Here is a 20,455-nt window from a genome sequence, read left to right as displayed (position 1 = left end):
AGCATGATGGACGGCTTCGAGACAGTGGTGAGGACAGCCATGATGGACGGCCATGATGGACGGCTTAGAGACAGTGGCTCTGAGGAAAAGACAGGAGGCGGAGCTAGAAGTGACAGGACAGGGTGAAGTGGAGAAGGATGATTTGCTGTGGCGACCCCTGAAGAGACAAGCCGAAAGTATCTGTTTTCTTCTCTTGCGAAGTGAAATCTTAACATCTTCAAGCAGAAGCTGGGAGACACCAGCTGTATATCTTCTTCAGTTTGCAGGATGGTCTGTTTCACAGCTGTTGTAAAGGCTCCATTTTTACCTGTGTTCAGGTAAAAATGCATCTTGACAGCGATTCACATCTCACAGTATCTCACACACACATACACTTACTAAATACGTTTATGTGGAGTCCTCTGCAAAGACCAACAGATTTACAAAGAAGATGTCCATTTACTGCATTTGTTACAGACATGGGGTAGAGTGAGAGGGAGACGATAGTAATGTTTTTAATCATGTCCTTTTCATACTGAACAATGAATAAAGATTAAGTCGGCGTGTGAATGAAGCTCATGAAGTTCGTATGTGTTTGCAGATATTTCTCCCACGAGCCAGTCTCTGTGTGAAGACGTGGTGAAGGTTCACACGGTGCTCTGTGAGAAGCTGGAGTCAGTGGACAGGTACGGCTCTCTTCATGTCACATGCTGGTCCTCCTTTCTTTCACTGGTGCTGTGCTTGTAATCGTTATGTGATCGTTCAGCTTCAGTCTGGTCTCTGAATCCGCAGGCTCTGCTGTGCCTTCACAAGGAAGAAACATTTATCCAGCATTAAATGGAAGCAAAAACGCTCTAATATTTCCCATTTCATTACTCATATTTTAAGTAATATAAAGCCTCTGGTCATTTAGGGCATGTCTAGCTCCCTCTTTTGTTAAATGCTGCTAGTGTGGGCGTACGAAAAGGAAAACTGATGATATGATCTGCTGCTAATGGATGTTTTGTGTTCTTGTACACATCAAAATGGTCCGATACCCACCAGGTTCACTGTGGGACCTGGACAGTATCGGTCCATTTGGATGTCCAGGTTCATACAGGGAAACAGTCCGGGATTATACAGTGAAATAGTCCAGGTTCATAATGTGGAATAGTTTGGAGTAAATCAGTCATTTTCCTGATAAATCCCGAGGCCCCACTAGAGGTCTCAGAAAATTAAATCAGAGAAAAGTCGTTGGCTGCAATGAAAGAAAGCGTACAGCTGACGCGTGCGTCATAAATCGACAACAAAGTGTCTCTGGTGTAAAGAGCTAAAAACACTAATGTATTGACCTGAGAGCAGGTTTTCGTTCATCAGTGGATCAATCACTTTCTGCAGCCTCAACAATGCTGCTGAACACACCTCATTACACAGTAAAGCCAACACACAGATAGATGGACAGGAGCATCTGACACTTAAGTAACCTTTATGGATATGAAGTGGGTTGTAAGAACAAGTGGCGTTGCTCTGGGTGTCTGATAAAGAGTCCTTTGTTTGGGTTAATCCTAATGAGATATTTATGAAGTCTTTTGAAAGAGTGAAACATCTGACATGTTTGTCTGGATCACCTGTGTGGGACAGCCCCACAGTAACTTCATCATTAAGGTAGTTAAACAGCTCGTATGTTAAAGCCTTCCACATTTCAGGTTAACCATTTTTAATGGGCAGCTACACAGATCACATATAAATGATGAGCAAAAAAAGAAGAGTCAACTGGACTTGTTCAAGTTAGATCAAAAGACATGTCACCTCTCATCCAAGAGGCTTCTTCAGTTCTGAGACTGGTAGAGAGTTTACCGTAGATACTTATAGCCTTGCTCGAGCTGGAAACAAAGAAGGGACTGAAACCACCAAGGCAATCATACTCCCCGGGAGCATTAGCATTTCCTTTATGAATGCTGATGCTCCCCGTCTTTAATTTAACTTGGAAAAAGTCCAGTTGACTCTTCTTTTTTTGCTCATCGTGATTTAGCATCACCTGGATGACTGAGATCCTGCACAGACATCAGACAAGGTGGCACAGCAGAGGTTCTGTTCATGATCGTTTTTTCAGTGAACAACTGTCACTTAAACTTGAACAATCCATACTGTTGATTGGATCTTGATTGGATGGTTTCTTGCTGCCAACGTTTTGTTGAAAGAAATCTATTCTTTTAATTTTGTGCAACTTCGCAAAAAACCAAATATTGAGACACATGAACTTTTTGCTGAGAACAGTATGAGTGCAAAGACTCCTGATGGAGGCAAACACTATTACCGGAGGCTGTATAACCTCTGACCTCTGTTTTGTCTTGTGATTGTCCAGTGGTAACCAGCTGCTGCAGCTTCTCTACTTAGAGTGCATCCTCGCGATGCTCAGCAGCTGTCCGCCCACAGTGCACCTGTCAAGAGGCTTCACGGATCTTGTATGGTAAGAAAAAGCATAGTAAAGAGTTTGGCATAAGAATAAAGACACAGCCGCTCCAGGGTCAGCTTGAAGATAGACTGATTTCACGCCTGTGGCCTCAAGTGTCCTCACCGCAGGGTTTGGCAAGAAAACAAGATAATAAAGAGACCAATAATGAGTCCCAATGCCTGTGCTGGAACAAGGTCTTTGTTATGGACAAACTGTGACTAGCACAGAAGTCCAATAAGAGTACACCACTCGCATTTAGATCAGGTAGGCCGTTCATCCCAATGAGAGTTCGAGTCCATATCGTTGTTTCGGTCTGAGCCCGACGGAGCCCCGTGGGCAGAGGCCTGGCTGCCAGGCGCTTAAATACGAGCCCAAGTCTGGATCCAGGTTGGGCCATGCCGGACTACATCACGGCCCTTGATTTTTATCCTTCTCTTTGTCTCAACACTGTTCTCCTGCTCTGGAATACTTCTTCATAAACTATAAGTCATTTTCCTCTCCCTGTGAGTTCGCTTCCTTCATCTTGGCAGCTGCTTACGTCCTGCCGGCCGCTAACTCGCACAAGGCTCAATGTGCGCTAGCGGATAAGATTTTATGTGTGGAACAGACTTCCCCCTCAACATTACCGGATGTTTCTTCTCCTCTTTTCCACAACCGACATTGTAACTTCTTATTGTTGGCTTAACTCCAAACAGGTTCCTGAACACACGACATGATGAGTCCGTCTGAGTCAATCTGGACCCTCATTTGAATTAAATGAACACTTAAGACCTTTATTTTGTAGGAATTCATAACTTGCTGACTAAATGAAACCACATCTGGACTCAAACTGAAAACGAAACACACTTTTTGAACAACTTCATTTGTTTATTAAAGCAGACAACAAGCCCAAAGTGCTGCTGGGCCATGAGGCAACGTGTTCTGGTGCATTTCAATGCAAACAATATGTTAGTGGAATAAGAAGAATAACAACCCTCGACAAAGTTGACCAACTTGTCGTCTTCTGCGTTGCAAAAGCAATAGCCCCTTACGCCTAGGATAGGCGCTCGGGCCTAATTAAAGCCGCAAGCGGCGTTGTAGGCCCTCGCCGGCCGATGAGCTGACCCGCCGACGCACGCCGCTTTTGTCCTGAGTGCTTCACAAGTGTTTAGATTTGAGCTGCATGAGTAGCTCACAGTTTAGTCAAATCGTTATCTGGATTATATGGCCATCTGCCGTCAGGAGTTTTTAAGTTTCAATCCAACATGGCCGCCTTCCTGTGTGTCTGGGGGCGTGGCCATAATACATTTTTTTTTTGCCCTGACATGACGCATGTGTGTACCGAATTTCGTGGCTGTCCGACAAAGTCGGCGTCGGACCCCTCTCCATAGGAGGGGTTGCCATCGCCATGGCAACAGCGTAAAAACAACAACATGGTTACGATTGTGTTTTTTTATCGGAACCACATGAGGGAATTTTCTGGAAAATTTAAATCATTTCTGGCAAACTATTTTTTTACTTCCCATTCAATTTTTTTCTTGTTCTGTAGGGGGCGCTCTAAGGCAGATTGTCAAAGTTTCCCTTTTAAAGTGTCCAGGTAGGAAGTGTCAATAAGTGTTTAAAATTTGGTTTGGATTGGAGTGTGTCTGTGCACAAACGCTGACTCAGCAGTTTTTAAGTTTCAATCCAATATGGCCGCCTTCCTGTGTGTCTGGGGGCGTGGCCATAATACTTTTTTTTTTTTTGCCCTGACTTGACGCATGTCTGTACCGAATTTCGTGGCTGTCCGACAAAGTTGGCGTCGGACCCCCCATAGGCACAATGCATTGTGATTTTTGTAGGTGGCGCTGCCCAATTTTGAAACACATAAAATAATTAATTTTTTGCCGGTTCTGAGCTTGGTTCAAAGTGTGTGAGTGTGTTGGTCGTCCTCAACAGCATGGCAAATTTGGATGCCGAGGGTTGACGAGCTGTCAACTTGTCGTCTTCTGCGTTGCAAAAGCAATAGCCCCTTACGCCTAGGATAGGCGCTCGGGCCTAATTACGCCTAGGATAGGCGCTCGGTCCTAAAAAACAGAAGTTGTGCAGAAGGTGCATCAGAACATTCTGAATGTATCAATACTACAAGCGGTCAGCAAAAGAACACCAAACGGAACGGATAGAGTTTACGCCATCGACCTTAAAAGCAGACGAGGATGAATCGTTTCTGTATACAGTAGTCCCTCGATATAATGCGGTTCATCTTCCGTGACTTCGCGGAGTTTTAATGCAATTTTTCAGATTTTATATTTTGCACTTGAACGCGCCTTGAAACGGCGCAAGGACGAAGGCGCGGTCGGAGGAACTGTGAAATACGCCCGAATCGCTATTAATAACTTCTCATGTGTTCAACCTCGTAGGTTGATCATTAAAATTAAATTCGTTATTTCTAAAAGCTATCATGTTTATTTGTTAAGCGTTTGTTTTATAGCGCTCTTATTCTCTGTGTAAAAAGAGGCTTTTATTTTGTAGGAGCATACACGTCACGCCCCTTTTGGGTTTAGTTTCTTCCTGTTGATACATGTAGCCGCTGCCGTTCCGCTGTGCTAAGCTATCCAATAAAGCAGCATGAGAGGCTAAAGACAGCACGAGTAGAATATTTGTTCTTCTGCACTCCAAGCGGCTCTTTCCTCGACCTGCACGCCTTAACATTATTAACAGGAAAACGTTTACTGTACGTACTATATATTTATATTTCTCAAACAAATGTTTAGTTCTGAAAACAGGTTTTGATCTTTGGTTTCATTCTATAATACTGAAACAATATATTCAGATTAATGCCTGACTGTTAAACGTGTATAAAGTGTGTGGTGAGGGGTTTTACAGCCTTAAAACATTTATCTACATGTATAATAATTGAATAAAAATAAAGATCACTACATTGCGGATTTCACTTATTGCGGGTTGTTTTTGGAATGTAACCCCCGCAGAAACTGAGGGACTACTGTACATTACTTTTTTCGGAGTGAAAAAGTAATATATTAATTTTGAAAAAAAAGTAAATGTAATACTCTTACTCAAAATGAAAAATAATTTGTTACACTACTCGTTACTGGGAAAAGTAATATTATTACTTAAAGTTACTAGTTACTTTAGTTACTTTCCCAACTCTGCTTGCTTCTCAACCACAAATAACGGCACTTGTAATGTCAACTCGAACCTCCGTGGTGACAATTCTGCCAATTTAAAGTTTGTATTTAATCGACTAATTAACTAGTATCTGACTTCGAGCTTATTGGTTGGATGTTTGTATTACTCTGTGTGGCTAGTCATAGTCACAAAATTATAAGTACTGACTGCTGGAATTTTCCTCTGACTCCGCTCTATCTGCACGAGGGGGGGGGGGGGGGGTGCTTATCGCAGAAAGGTCAATTATTCTGCACTTTGTCAGGTGGAGGACTATTTAATCTTGGAAACTGGACATATTTTTATGTTTTCTTTTCCTGTGTTTTTTTTAATCATCCATTTCACCCTATAATAACTTACTATATACTCATGTAATCATAGTCCTGAAGAACAATATTCATTCTCCACCAGGAAGCAGCTGTGTCCATCCCTTGTGGCAATTATGGGAAATCCTGTGAATGACAAAACCATTACATCCCACCACGGCCATATGGGGGCGCTAGAACGTCTCTCGGACAGACCCAGTCTAGGTATGTGGTTATTGACTCTTTTAGGGTTGTTGGTGTGAGATGAGCGTGGTTTTAGTGGTTGAGCCTCATGCCTCTCATTTGTCCTCACCAGGGATCATTCAAGAGGTAAACTCCCCCAGTCGGGGGGTATCGGACCAGGGCAGAGGGTCTGGTTGTTCCTCCAGTACCCCGGCCAGGATCGCACCGGTGGTTCGAACTGTGTGCTACATCGCTGCTGAACTTGTGCGTTTGGTGAGCTGTGTGGAGTCGATGAAACCGGTCCTGCAGTCGCTGTACCACAGAATCCTGCTGTACCCTCCCCCACAGCACCGCACTGAGGCCATCAACATCATGAAGGAGGTGCTGAGTGTCCCACAAACATATAACTTCTGATTGTTTTTCTGCCTGCAGCCACACATTTCCTTTTCCTCTTCCAAGATGAGGAGTATCATTTTTCATAGAGGATGTCCAGTCAGCCATGATGTTCGTTTGTTGTTGTGCGCAAATACAGGATTCATTCGGGTGCTAACAGTGACCTGAGGACAGATGCACTGTTCCAGGTACCAGGGTCAGGTGATGGCTCTGATATTGAGCTTGTGCTTTTACTCATATAATTACCCAGATACATCCAGACTCACTACCACTTCAAGGCAGCATCACATTAACTTCTGTGAGTTGAGCTGGTGGGCGGAGATGTGAAGTAAAGTAAAGTAAACGCCATTGAGAAGATGCCAGGGACCACTACTGTACTTTCGGCTTGTCCCTTGAGGGGTTGCCACAGCAACGTTCTCCACTTCACCCTTTCCTTTGCATCGTCCTCCCCAACACCAGCCACTCTCATGTCCTCCCTCACTACGTCCATTTATCTTCTCCCGGGTCGTCCTCTAGCCCTGTCCTTTGCATCGTCCTCACCAACACCAGCCACTCTCATGTCCTCCCTCACTACGTCCATTTATCTTCTCCCGGGTCGTCCTCTAGCCCTGTCCTTTGCATCGTTCTCCCCAACACCAGCCACTCTCATGTCCTCCCTCACTACGTCCATGTATCTTCTCCCGGGTCGTCCTCTAGCTCTGTTCCCTGCCAGTTCCATCCTCAGCATTCTTCTAAGGAGCTTCCTGTCTCACCTCATCTGTTAGTCTATCCATCACCATGGCAAACAAAAAGGGGCTCAGAGCTGATCCCTGGTGCATCCCACCTCTACATTAAACTCTCCTGTTACTCCTACTGCACAATTTACTGCTGTCCTACATGTCCTGAACTACTCTGACATACTTCTCTGTCCCACCAGCCGTCCTCATGCAGTACCACAGTACCTCATGCAGTACCACAGTACCTCGTGCAGTACCACAGTTCCTCTCTGGGCACCCTGTCCTAGGCTTTCTCTAGATCTACAAAGACACAATGCAGCTCCTTCTGACCTTCCCTGCACTTCTCCATTGCTAGCCTCAATGCTAACATTGTGTCTGTGGTACACTTCATCAGCATGAAGCCATACTACTGCTCACAAATACTTACTTCTGTCCTTAGTCTAGCCTCAAACACCTTTTCCCATAACGTCATCGTATCTCATCAGCTTTATCCCTTTATAGTTTACACAACTCTGTGTGTCTCCCTTCTTCTTGAAAATGGGCACTAGAACACTTCCCCTCCGTTCCTCTGGCATCTTCTTCCCCTCCAGGATTGTACTAAACAACCCCGTTAAAAACTCTACAGCTACCTCTCCTAGACACTTCCATACCTCCACAGGTATGTCACGCTAGAAATACCTGGTGGCGCTCCTGTCATGTTTACCCTCGCCGAAGGGGAGGCGAGGGTATTGCAATTGGGTCTGTCTGTCTGTCTGTTTGTTTGTCTGTCCGAGCGCATAACTCAAAAACTAGTAACCCAATCGACTTGAAATTTTTACACAAGCAAGGTTCTGTCCGTGGCTCAGTCCTCCCTGAGAATGGCGTTGATCCGGATCTGGATCCAGATTCTAGATTTTTTTAAAGGATTCTTTAACATTGTGAGATAGGGCACTTTTTGACATTTTTCTTAATTTCTTCAAAACATGGATCTGAAAAAAATCACACATAAGTACTCCTTCAAGGTCTATGACCATGACTAATTTCGGACGGATCCGGATCACAATCCAGATCTGAGAGCTAATTTTTGTTCTAAAATCTGCATTTTTCAGTAGTCCATCCTGACCTCAATTTTGGAGCTAGAGACTTCAAATTTAGTGTGCACACTCATAGTTCATTCTAGTTTCATATATGTTACGGTTATAGTTGTATCTTGTCCCGTTCCAGAGCAGCAAGCTAGCGCAGGTTTGGCCCCTCTGATCCGAAAGCCCTGTTTACTGTCTCACAAGATCGAATAGTCTATTGGAGGCGGGGTCTGCAATCTCTGATTGGCTCTTGTTCTACTTGACATCCTCATTGTTCTAGCGCAGGGGTGGGCAAACTTTTTGACTCGCGGGCCACAATAGGTTCTAAAATTTGACAGGGGGGCCGGACCAAGCACAGATGGATGGAGTATTTCTGTGACCTAATATAAATGACACATGAAAGCTATAGCATTAAAGGATTTGGCCTTTTATAGGTAGCATTACAGGGAAAAGGTCAAATGAATGAGGTTTAATTATAATACAATTTTATTTAATGATATAATTTGGACAAGTTTGGCGGGCCGGATTAAAAAGACCAACGGGCCGCATATGGCCCCCGGGCCTGGGTTTGCCCATGCCTGTTCTAGCGAGTAAACATCCAGCAATGAATTCAAGAGCTGAGTCGATCAATGAGGAATTTAATCTTCAATGTGAAACAAGTCTCTAGAGTCTGATGTCAATAAAACATGTTTTGAAAATAAATGTTAATTTTATCATTCATCATCAGTGCTTATATCTGTACTTGATATTAGCAAGTACTCAAATCTAAGAACTTGTACTAAAATACTGTCAATACTGGAAACACAACACAGGAGATGATCAGGAGACGAGGACAGAAGGTGGATAATACCTACCGGTAAACTGAACCACTAGCTAGCAGCGCTCGGCTGTTTAGCGCCACCATCTGGAAGTTGCTTGTATAGCTCAACTTCATGCTCGGGTCTCAAAGCTAAATATTGCTCGCAGCTTTGCTCATGTCTCGGAACACTCGTATGTCGAGGTATTACACATGACTATGATTTACATTCATGTTTGGAGGAGAGACATCAACCCTGTGCGTGCGTGTGTGTGTGCGTGTGTGTGTGTGTGTGTGCGTGTGCGTGCGTGCGCTAGGTTCTGAGCAGCCCCCAGCGGCTGTATGACCTTGCCGGGCCGTGTGTTGCTGAGCCCGAAACCAGGAAGCGCTCCTTCTCTAAGAGGAAGTCCCACCTGGACCTGCTCAAGCTGTCAGTGTTTGTATAAAGTTCTATTCACTGTGTGTATTTGGGTTTTCTGACCTGATAGCTACATTAGCATTGCATTAGCATAGTCTTCCTGTTGTATGTAAAAGGGCTCAGATCATTTAGTCCATTGCGTTACAACAGGAAGTCATCCCTTCAGGATTTGTTTCTTCAGGGAAGAATAACCTTTTTAGCTAATGATTGTGTGTGGATGTGAAAATGCTGAGCGCCAATCCGGTTCCGGGTCATCAAAAGGGGGACCCTCTGAGGTCAATCATTCACAGGTCGAACGCTAACCCAGCATGCTTCTGTGCAGAGGATGTTAATGCATTAAATGTAGACATGCGCTGGGAGATGTTTGTGACAACAAACAAGATTTATTGCCACATGTTAAGATCAGTTCTGTGTTGATTGTCGTGTGACATCAGAGCCCAGAAGGTTTAAAGCAGCTCAGGTGAAATGTGTGTTTGTGTTCTGACGCCGTTTTGAAGGGTAATGGATGGAATGTCAGAGGCCTGCATCAAGGGGGGCGTCGAGGCTTGTTACTCTTCAGTTTCGTGTTCCTGCGCTCTCCTCGGGGCACTGGACGAGCTGTCACAAGGCCGTGGTCTCCAACCTGAGCAGGTGCGTTGCTGCGACCCAAGGGCTCTGGTACCTGCATCACAATAAAGACGAATACTGGGGCCACTTGCCTCAAAGGAAACCCGGTCAAAGAATGTGGGATGTCAGATTGTAAAAGAAGAAAGCTTCGTGTGTTTCTCAGGCTCGGCTCGTCCTCCGGCAGCTGGACGACCTGAAGGATGGGACAGAATCCACACGGGAGTCCATGGAGATCAACGAGGCAGACTTCAGGTGGCAGAGACACATCCTGTCCTCTGAGCAGACTCCTTATGACCCGAGCTCCTCGTCATCCAACGTGGCCACCGTCGGGGCCGTTGAGCGCAGCCCCGACATTAGCATTAGCATCACAACTGAAACAGGCCAGACAACCTTGGACCTGGAGGTGGGGGAACTCGGCCTGGAACACTCTACTTCTGTAGTGTGCGGGAAGAACGCACACCTCCTCACACCTTCATCCTGCGGTGGCCAGGAAGGCATCAGATGTGAGCCGAGCCTTGAGGCGTGCCAGGGGACCCAACACGAGGAGGGAGGGGGCGCAGGGCCGTTTGAGGGGAGAGGAGAGAAAAGGGCAGCAGGGCGTGAGGCCGGAGACCGAGAGAGAGGAAGTGTAGTTCCTCCAGATGTGGTTCAGCGAAGTCACGCCCTCGTCTATCCCGACATCACTAACTTCCTGTCTGTGGAGTCCAGAACCAGGTCGTACCACGGAGGGTCCAGGTACAGCGAGAGCAACTTCAGGTATGGCTGAGACAAATGCAGCCCTATGACATGATCTTATGTATTTTAATGACATTCCTGACATCTGACGTGTAAAAATTAAAAGAATGTAGCAGGGAAAGCCAAATCCTGATTGTTCACAGCTGCTAAGTTGCAAACCATAAGCTGGGTACAGTATGCAGACTGTACTTGTACTGCGCTAATAAATATATTGATGATGATGATGAATATATTTATTAGATAGAATGTTAGCGTACAAGTACAGTCACACAGTAGCATGTATTACAGTACAAGTACAGTCAAACAGTAGCATGTATTACAGTACAAGTACAGTCAAACAGTAGCATGTATTACAGTACAAGTACAGTCAAACACCCTGTCTAAGTGGAGCATTTCTAAAAAGCCCTTGCGGACTTGTTTCCGTTGAAAGTCCTTCGTACATAAATCCTCAACATTTAACAATACAAATTTAACAATACAAATAAAAATAAAACCAATATTCAATAACTCAATTGATGCAAAGTAACATTAGAAAAATAAAAATAAAATGATTTTACACCGCCAATGCAAACTAACAATTAATCTAAAATAAATTACACCACAGATGCAAAATGACAATAAATTACAATAAATTACAAAGACACTTAATATGTGCAACGTAGGTGGACAAAAAAAGGGAGGGGGGGGGGGGGGTTGATCCGGAGTGAGTCGTGAGTGAGTCCGTTTCTGCCCCCCTAAAAGGTGAATTTTTAGGGCCGTTTTGAAGGAGGCCAAAGAGGTGCATGTTTTGAGGGCAGGAGTCAAACAGTTCCACCCTTAGGTGGCAGTATTGTAAAAAGATGATTTACCCATGTTAGTCCTATAGGAGGGGGTAATCAGGTTGTTGTTTGAGCTCCCTCTAGTGTTGTGGCTGTGGGTGTCACTAAATCTGTGGAGGTGTTTATTCAGGTATGCAGGGATTGAGGGGACTGAGGGCAGAGCTGCATTGACTATTTTAAATGCCAATCCCATTTTGAGCTGTTTAACCCTGTCTTCTACCCTGGGCCATTTTAGTTTTTTACTTTTACTTCTTAAAGTCTGCTTTAACTTACGGATGATTTCATTGGTCCAGCAGTCTGGAGGAGCAGGACTTTTCGCGGACAGAGTTTGACTCCTGTGACCAGTATTCCATGGCTGCTGAGAAAGACTCGGGCCGCTCTGATGTCTCTGATATTGGCTCGGACAATGTCTCGTTGGCTGAAGAAGAGCAGCAAATGGCCCGCGACTGCCTGGGCCACCGCTCCCTGCGCGCTGCCGCCCTGTCCCTCAAACTGCTGCGCACCCAGGAGGCCGACCAGCAGGGGGCCGGGCTCTTCATCCAATCCCTGTCAACGCTGCTGCCCCGGCTGCTGGGATTGGCCAGCGCCGCCGAGGTAGACAAGTCGCTCCAGAACTTCTCCTCCAACTTCTGCTCTGGACTGCAGGCTGGTGAGCGAGGGAGGGGGTCAGGTCTCTCTCTCTCTTTGAGAATGTGGCATGCGTGTGCTGTTCACATTCTGTTTCTCTGCTTGTATAGTTATTCACACTTTAACAGAGTTTAGAGTCTAATAGAGGATAGTTAGTTGGTAGTTTTCGGTGTGTTTTAGGGAGCGATCTGGCCCCCCAAAGGGGCAATCGGTCCGTGGTACCGTGCAGGCTTGCTTTAAGCCTTATCTGTCAGCCAGAACTACAGTATGTGCGTTAGAAAAATGCTGTTGGCTGGTTTAGTTTATGCATATATATGATTCGTTTATTCTTTTCTACATTATTTATTCGTGTTGAGTGGGATTAATATGTAAATGAGCGGCAGCACGGTGGCGCAGTGGGGACGCCGTTGCCTCCCCCGCTGTGTGGGTTCTCTCCGGGTTCTCCGGCTTCCTCCCGCCACCAGAAACATGCAACTTAGCTGAATTGGTTACGCTAAATGTGCCCGTAGGTGTGTGTGTGCGTGAACTGGCGACGTGTCCGGGGTGTAGCCTGCCTCTCGCCTGTGGACGGCTGGGATCGGCTCCAGCACACAGACCCTGTCTTCTGCATTCTGCCTCCTCCTGGTGATGCGTTTCTACCTGCCATTCCTCTCTCTCCCTCCAGGTGGGACCCACTCCCCCGGCTTGGAGGCAGGCGGCGCTCTCGGCTGTCGGTCTCTGATGAATGCAGACGGTCTATACCTGGTGTCGTACTACGCTCTGCTGCTCAATCTCAAGCTGTGCTGCTGTGACTACTACAGGCGGCGAACGCTGCCCGCCGCCTTGGGCCTGGTGAGCAGACCGCTGCTGTCCTGCAGGACCGCTTTCAAAGGGGCGTTGAAAGGAAAGGGGGTTTAAAGGCGTGTGTTCGTTTTGGATCAGTACATGCTCTTCTTCTGGAGGAAAGCTAGAAAGCTGTTGTGAAATAGTTAGTATAATGGGATAGCATAGGATCCGTGTACTTTGCAGACTTGGCCAGACGGTATTGGGGGTGTGTGTTTATTGCAGAAGGAGTTTGTCCGTGTGATCCAGAGCAGTGGCGTCCTCGTGGTTCTTTCTCAGGCCTGGATTGAGGAGCTCTACCACCAAGTCTTGGATCGCAACCTACTGACTGAGGCCGGGTACTGGGGCTCGCCAGAAGACCCCCCCCTGCCCCTCATCACCATGCTGACGGGTACACGCAAACCAATAGACTGCATTCAGCGGTCATTTCGCTGAGCCTGAAATGCACCGAAAGTTAAAATGCCTTAGAAGTAAAAGTCCTTATTAAGTTGTGTCATAAAATCATTTCCTCCTCATGTTCTGTTGCTCTTGACCCAAAGGAGAGTTCATGAATCCTTATTAGTAAACCATAATGTCCCCCCCTGCTGATTAGGTTTACAGACCATTCAGGTAACGGTAGTTCCTGATTCTCTGTCCCACTGTCCTCGTCTCTTCACCGCTCCGCCTCGCTCAGATATTGATGGTCTGGGCAGTTGTTTGATTGGAGGCCAGCTGTCCATTAGGACGTCCAGCAGGCCAGTCCTAGCCAGCGAGAGGACCAGCAGTGACACAGTAATGGCAGGTCAGTTGTTCAGGGTTCTAAAAGTGTCCTAATTAATGGGTTTGGGATGACATTAAAACGGTCGCAGAGATGTTATTGTGTTCAGATTGCCTTCTGCCTACCATAGTGTTCACACACACACACACACACACACACACACACACACACACACACACCACGACTATTTAAAACAACTGAAAAGGCTTTTTTATGGTGGAATTGGAGGAAACCAATCAGGTATAGAAGATGAATAGATGACTGCCGGGCTGTTTTCCTATCTTACTGCCCTCTGGTGTAAATTACCTGCTACATCTTGGAGCAAAAATTGAATTCCAACCCGAAATACATCCTGAAATTACTCAATGTCCAATACAACAATGTGACAGATAGAGAAAAGGACTGATGATGATGAATATATTTATTAGATAGAATGTTAGAGTACAAGTACAGTCAAACAGTAGCATGTATTACAGTACAAACTAGAAAGACAACCAGAGATTGCAGACCCCGCCTCCAATAGACTATTGGATCTTGTGAGACAGTAAACAGGGCTTCCGGATCAGAGGAGCCAAACCTGCTCTAGCTTGCTGCTCCGGAACGTACTACAAGACTCCTTCTGGACTCTTTTTCCCATCATGCCATTCGTGTCCCTCCCTCTTAAAGTGGCAGTTTACAGCACAGGCACAATTCCAGATGTAAAAATTATTCTAGAATCTGGATCCAGATCCGGATCAACGCCATTCTCGGGGAGGACCGAGCCACGGACAGAACCTTGCTTGTGTAAAAATTTCAAATCGATTGGGTTACTAGTTTTTGAGTTATGCGCTCGGACAGACAAGCAGACAGACAGACAAACAAACAGACAAACAAACGCACCCAATTGCAATACCCTTGCCTCCCCTTTGGCGAGGGTAATAAAGTCAAACATCCTGTCTAAGAGGAGCATTTCTAAAAAGCCCTTGCGGTCTTGTTTCCGTTGAAAGTCCTTCGTACATAAATCATCGACATTTAACAATACCAATAAAAATAATATTAAATTACTCAATTGATGCAAAATAACAATAAATTAAAGACACATAATATGTACAACATAGGTGGACAAAAAAAGGGGGGGGGGGGGGGTTGATCCGGAGAGAGTCGTGATGACTATCTCCGTTTCTGTCCCCCTGAAAGGTGTATTTTTAGGGCCGTTTTGAAGGAGGCCAAAGAGGTGCATGTTTTGAGGGCAGGAGTCAAACAGTTCCACCCTTGGGGGGCAGTATTGTAAAAAGATGATTTACCCATGTTAGTCCTGTAGGAGGGGGTAATCAGGTTGTTGTTTGAGCTCCCTCTAGTGTTGTGGCTGTGGGTGTCACTAAATCTGTGGAGGTGTTTATTCAGGTATGCAGGGATTGAGGGGACTGAGGGCAGAGCTGCGTTGACTATTTTAAATGCCAATCCCATTTTGAGTTGTTTAACCCTGTCTTCTACCCTGAGCCATTTTAGGCTAGCAAAATGTCCCGGTCCTCTCTAAATGGGATTGTATATCATTTTAATCTCGTTGTACAATGTACAATGACAATAAAAGATTTATATTCTATTCTACAACATAGACTGAATACACCTATAATAAAAGAGTCCATCCATCCGTCTTCCATCGCTTATCCGGGGCTGGGTCGCAGAGGCAGCAGTCTGAACAGGCATTTCCATACTTTCCTCACCCCAGACACCACCTCCAGCTTGGTGGGACATGCCCGGAACTCCTTTCCAGGGAGGCGTCAAGAGGCATCCAAAATAGATGCCTGGCCCCTTTCAATGTGGAGGAGGAGCAGTGTCTCTACTCCGAGTTCCGCTCTGGTGACTGAGCTCTTCATCCTGTCTCTAAGGGTGCGCCCAGCCACCCTGCGGAGAGGAAACTCTTTTCTTACGTTTGTGTCCGGGATCTTGTCCTTTCTCTCATGACCCAAAGCTCATGGCAAAGGACGAGAGTAAGAACGTAGATTGACCGGTAAATCGAGAGCTTTGCCTTTCGGCTCAGCTCCTCCTGCACCAGGACAGACCGAGACAACGACTGCATCCCTGCAGCCGCTGCACAAAATCACCTTTCAATCTCACGCTCTGCTATTCCCTCTCTCGTGAACAAGACCCCGGGATACGTGAGCGCCTCCACTTGGGGCAAAGACTCCCCACCAACCCGGAGAGGGCAGACCACCTTTTTCCGATCAAGAACCATGGCTTCGGATTACTTCACTTCACACTTAGGTGTGTTCAAGTCTGTTGTGAATCTAACACAGTATTCCATAACAGCAATTAAACACGGTGGAGGCCGTGTGATGGTCTGAGGCTGCTTTGCTGTCGCGGGAACTGGAAGACTTGCTGTAATCAGTTGGACCAAGAATTATGCTCTCTACCGGAAACGACTGAAGGAAGATATCTGGACATCAGTTTGTGACCTCAAGCTCACGCTGGCTTGGGTTAGGTGTCAGGACAGAGTCTGAAACACGCCAGCAAGTCTGCCTCTGGAGGAGTGGGCTAGTCCAAGTCCGGACTTTAATTCAATTGAGATGCTGTGGTATGACCTCAAACAGGCAGTTTGTACTTGTACACCCGCCAATGTGGTTGAATAAAAACAATTCTGCAAAGACGTGGGCTAAAAATCCTCGACAGCGGCGTGAGACTCGTCGCCAGTTATGACAAATGTTCATTTGCAATTGTTGCCAAGCGTGGCACAACCAGGTTTAGGGGCAGTGACATTTTCACTTGTGTGAAAAAGTCACTGCCCCTAAGTAATACAAGTGTATATATATATATATATACCGTATTTTTTGGATTATACGTCGCTCCGGATTGTAGGTCGCACCAGCCAAAAAATGCATAATTAAGAAGAAAAAACCATATATAGGTCGCACTGGAGGATAAGTCGCATTTTTGGGGAAAATTTATTTGATAAAATCCAACACCAAACAACATATAGCACAAAGAACATGCTAACAAGTTTACCAAAATATCAGGTTTTATTCCGAATCACGAAATCCAAGGAAATCTTCATCCTCGGTGTCACTTTTGAACAACTCCCCCAACTCGGCAGGTAGACAAGACGCCGCTTCCTCTTCTACGTTGCTTACATCAGACTCGTCGTCAGTTGCAGTTCCAATTATTCCAGCCTTTCTGAATCCCGACAGGATGGTTTCGGTTGTCACTGAAGCCCATGCCTTGTCGATCCATTCAATGACTTCCAGGAAAGTTGCATGGCGCATTCTCCCGGTTGCCGTGAAGCTGTGCTCTCCATCCGTCATCCACTGCTCCCACAGGTTACGCAAAACTGACTTAAAGCTCCTATTCACGGAGATATCAAGTGGCTGGAGTATTTTGGTTAAGCCTCCAGGGATGATGGCAGGTATGGAGTTGAGAACTTTTAATTTATTTTTTAACTGTGGTGTGATGTGCGCTCTCATGCTATCCATCACAAGCAGAGCTTTGCGTGCTCTAAAGAAGCCATCCGGTCGCTTATTGTAGCACTTTGTAAGCCACAAGTTCATCATTTCTTGATCAATCCACCCTTTCGCGTTCACGGCGACTTCAACTGAGGAGGACTGGATTTTTGGCATGGTTTTTTGTTTGAAAATGACCATCGGTGGCAGTTTTGATCCGTCTCCACAACATGCCAGCACCACTGTGAAGTGTGATTTCTCATGACCAGTTGTAACGATATTCACACTTTTTTGCCCTTTCTCTGCAACATTTCGGCCCATGGGGATGTCAAAAGTGAGGGGGACCTCGTCCATGTTAATAATATGATCCGGTGTCACGTTGTGATCACTTACATGCTTTTCAATGAACGCGCGGAAACTGTCAACCTTGGCTTGGAAGTCCGCTGGCAGTTTTTGGGACAGTGTCGTCCTTGCTCTGATAGAGAGGCGTTTGCGTTGCATGAAGCGGTAACACCAAGAAGGTCCTCCCGCAAAGCCGTTTATATTCACCTCCTTGGCCACCACCTGGGCGCGGAGACGCAACTGCACCGTTGACAAACCTCTCCCAGCAGCACGTTGTTCAAGCACCCATGCGTGAACTCGTTCCTCCAACTGCGGCCACCTAGCTTGTCGCCCGCGATTAGCTTTCTTTGTTTTCTTCATTTCAGTAAGCGTAACCTCCGCTTTTCGCCAGTCCCTTACAAGTTTTTCGCTCACTCCAAACTTTCTTTCTGCTGCTCGATTGCCGTTTTCGGCTCCATATTTCACTATCTGAAGCTTGTAAGCCGCGGAATATGACTTTCTTTTCGGCGCCATTTTCAATCAGCCCTTCTAATTTGTGTTTTTAGATAACAGGTGTGACAGATAACTCTGAACCTCCAGAAACCGCGACAGATTCTGACGGGTCACAGAGTTCCCTGTAACACCTGTTATAGAAATGTGTAGGCTACTGTCTCTGCGCTCACAGATTTTGTAAAAAAAGCATATATAAGTCGCTCCGATTTATAAGTCGCACCCCCGACCAAACTATGAAAAAAACCGCGACTTATAATCCGGAAAATACGGTATATATGAGAGCGAGTCCTCAGTCCATTCCATGTGTTTTTCAGGAGCCGTCTTCTCTCGCTTCATCCTCACCGGCGTGTGGAAGAACCTGATCGATGTGATGTCGACGCCACTGACGGGCCAGATGGCAGGCAGTCCCAAGGGTCTGGCCTTCATTCTGGGCTCAGATGGGATGAAAGAGGAGAGCCAGAGGGAGAGAGACATTATCTGTCTCAGTTTAGACGGGCTACGAAAGGCTGCTGTGCTCAGCTGCACTCTGGGTGGGTGAAACATGGACGCCTTGTGTCTGTTGAAATGCCAAAATGAGCTCCATCAGTCAGCTCTCTGTTCTCCTTCACTCTTACACCGAGAGTCAAAGGTCAGGGTCAGACACTGGAGCTAATTACTCACAAATTATTGATTACTAAACCAACCTAATTATTTTCCAACCTGGGCAAACCTCAGCTGATTGACGTTCAATGAGCAGATGAGAAACGGGCTCAGGGGGTCGGTTGGTGTGTGAAAGCCTCTCTATGTGACTGTGAGTAAACAAAGTTTATTAACATTAAAGTTTAGTCATTTTAGTCTGATAAGGAGCCGGTAACAGCAAAAGGTCTGAAACCCCTTTGGACGCAGAGGAGTACGGACTGGGCCGGTTCCTGGGGCCACCCTGGAGCCTGCCAGTGAGCACTGGGTTGCCAGTCCTTTTCCCGGTGAATCGGGTGGAGGTTTGGGGTGAGGGCCTTGCTGCTCCAATCCCCAGCTGATGAAATCCTTACCTTCTCCAATAGGTAAGGAAAAGGGAGAGATTCAGTCTAGATATAGTTGGGCCCCCCTCTATACATAGATCAGATTCTTTGGCCCTCTCCCTCGGGATGGGGAGGGCGCACCATGCCGCCGTTATGGCCTGCTGGTCAGTCAGTGTCTGCGCCCGGAGCACCGGCGCCGGTTCCTGGTAACGGTGGTGCATGTTGCCTTAAAACCGAGCATAGAAATCAATAGCGCCGGCGACATGGTCGTAGCAAAGGGGTTAATGGGTGTTGCTCTGGGTGAGAGGTGGAGGGCAGGTGTGGGTTTATTTGTGAATCTGTACATCGGCGTCTATCCGGTTGGATGAAATGGTTGCTTCCCTGTCTTGGGGTAGGGAAGCCGAACGGAAGCACAGGGTAGCCGCTCGTTTTTGGAGTCTTTAACAGGTGTGCTAGAGACTGATGCTATATATTACTGCTGGTGGATCTCACCGATCACATTGGCAATCGACTCGGAGGGAGTGGTGAAAGGAACCGCCTGCCTAATCTCAACCTGGGTGGGGTTCAGTCATTGGGCTTTTGTCCATAATGAACATCATCACTGGGATACGCAGGTCAATGATAGACTTACAATAGTATGTTTTGGACACCCGGATGAAGAGAGGAACCGAGCTGTCTGCCGATCGCTGCCTGGTGTTGAGCTGGGTCAGATGGTGAGGGAGGTAGCTGGACCTGGCAGAGCTAAACAAACCGTTGGGGATTGCTGGGCGCGCCCGGCAGAGGAGCCCGCCAGGTTGATGGCTAACCTCTACTTCCGGGACAGCTTCAAACGCATACCAGGAGTGCCAGGGGACCTGGACTGATCGAAGGCCGCAAAGCCACTGGTGTTTGTTGGGGCGGTAATCTGCGAGCCCACTTGTGAAATACTTTTTATTAGTCATCATCTGCTGACACACACAATGAAATCGAATTTTCGATTTTTAGTTGGCGCCAAAGTAAATCTGGCAAAATGTTTGTCATTTTAGGAGTCTACACTGAGTGTAGGGGGGGTGGGGAGAGGCTGACTTCGACTGGGCAGCCGACAGAAAGCTTTGAGGATCTTGTTAATCCTACCCAACATACACAGGGGCTGGTCATGTGATGAGAACATCAAGAAAAGGTTCATTTATTTCAGCAATGCCATTCACAAAGTGAAGCTTGTATATTATATTCATCCATTACACACACACTGAGATAACGTTTACTCCTTTTAATTTTGATGGTTATAACTGACAACTAATGAAAATCTCAGAAAATCAGAATATTACTTAACCAATACCAAAAAAATATTTTTAAACATGTCGGCCAACTGAAAAGTACGAGCAGGTACAGCACTGAGTACTTCGTGGGGGCTGCTTTTGCCTGAGTTCCTGCAGC

The 20,455-nt window shown here is 46.3% G+C and overlaps 1 protein-coding gene across 1 annotated transcript in view; it reads left to right on the top strand.

Annotated features, from left to right (window-relative positions):
- Window positions 1-20,455, top strand: part of arfgef3 (ARFGEF family member 3) — a 57,063-nt gene that overhangs the window by 13,679 nt on the left and 22,929 nt on the right. Inside the window, 12 exon segments of the mRNA XM_068741526.1 lie at window positions 581-665; window positions 2,324-2,428; window positions 5,969-6,087; window positions 6,179-6,426; window positions 9,329-9,441; window positions 9,927-10,059; window positions 10,199-10,791; window positions 11,885-12,237; window positions 12,880-13,046; window positions 13,263-13,428; window positions 13,711-13,818; window positions 18,356-18,571. Of these exon segments, the coding sequence (XP_068597627.1) occupies window positions 581-665; window positions 2,324-2,428; window positions 5,969-6,087; window positions 6,179-6,426; window positions 9,329-9,441; window positions 9,927-10,059; window positions 10,199-10,791; window positions 11,885-12,237; window positions 12,880-13,046; window positions 13,263-13,428; window positions 13,711-13,818; window positions 18,356-18,571 (2,406 nt within the window).

The sequence above is a fragment of the Brachionichthys hirsutus genome, chromosome 7 (assembly GCF_040956055.1).
Source record: "Brachionichthys hirsutus isolate HB-005 chromosome 7, CSIRO-AGI_Bhir_v1, whole genome shotgun sequence".
NCBI classification, from domain to species: domain Eukaryota; kingdom Metazoa; phylum Chordata; class Actinopteri; order Lophiiformes; family Brachionichthyidae; genus Brachionichthys; species Brachionichthys hirsutus.
This window is presented reverse-complemented; position numbering and strand designations above follow the sequence as displayed.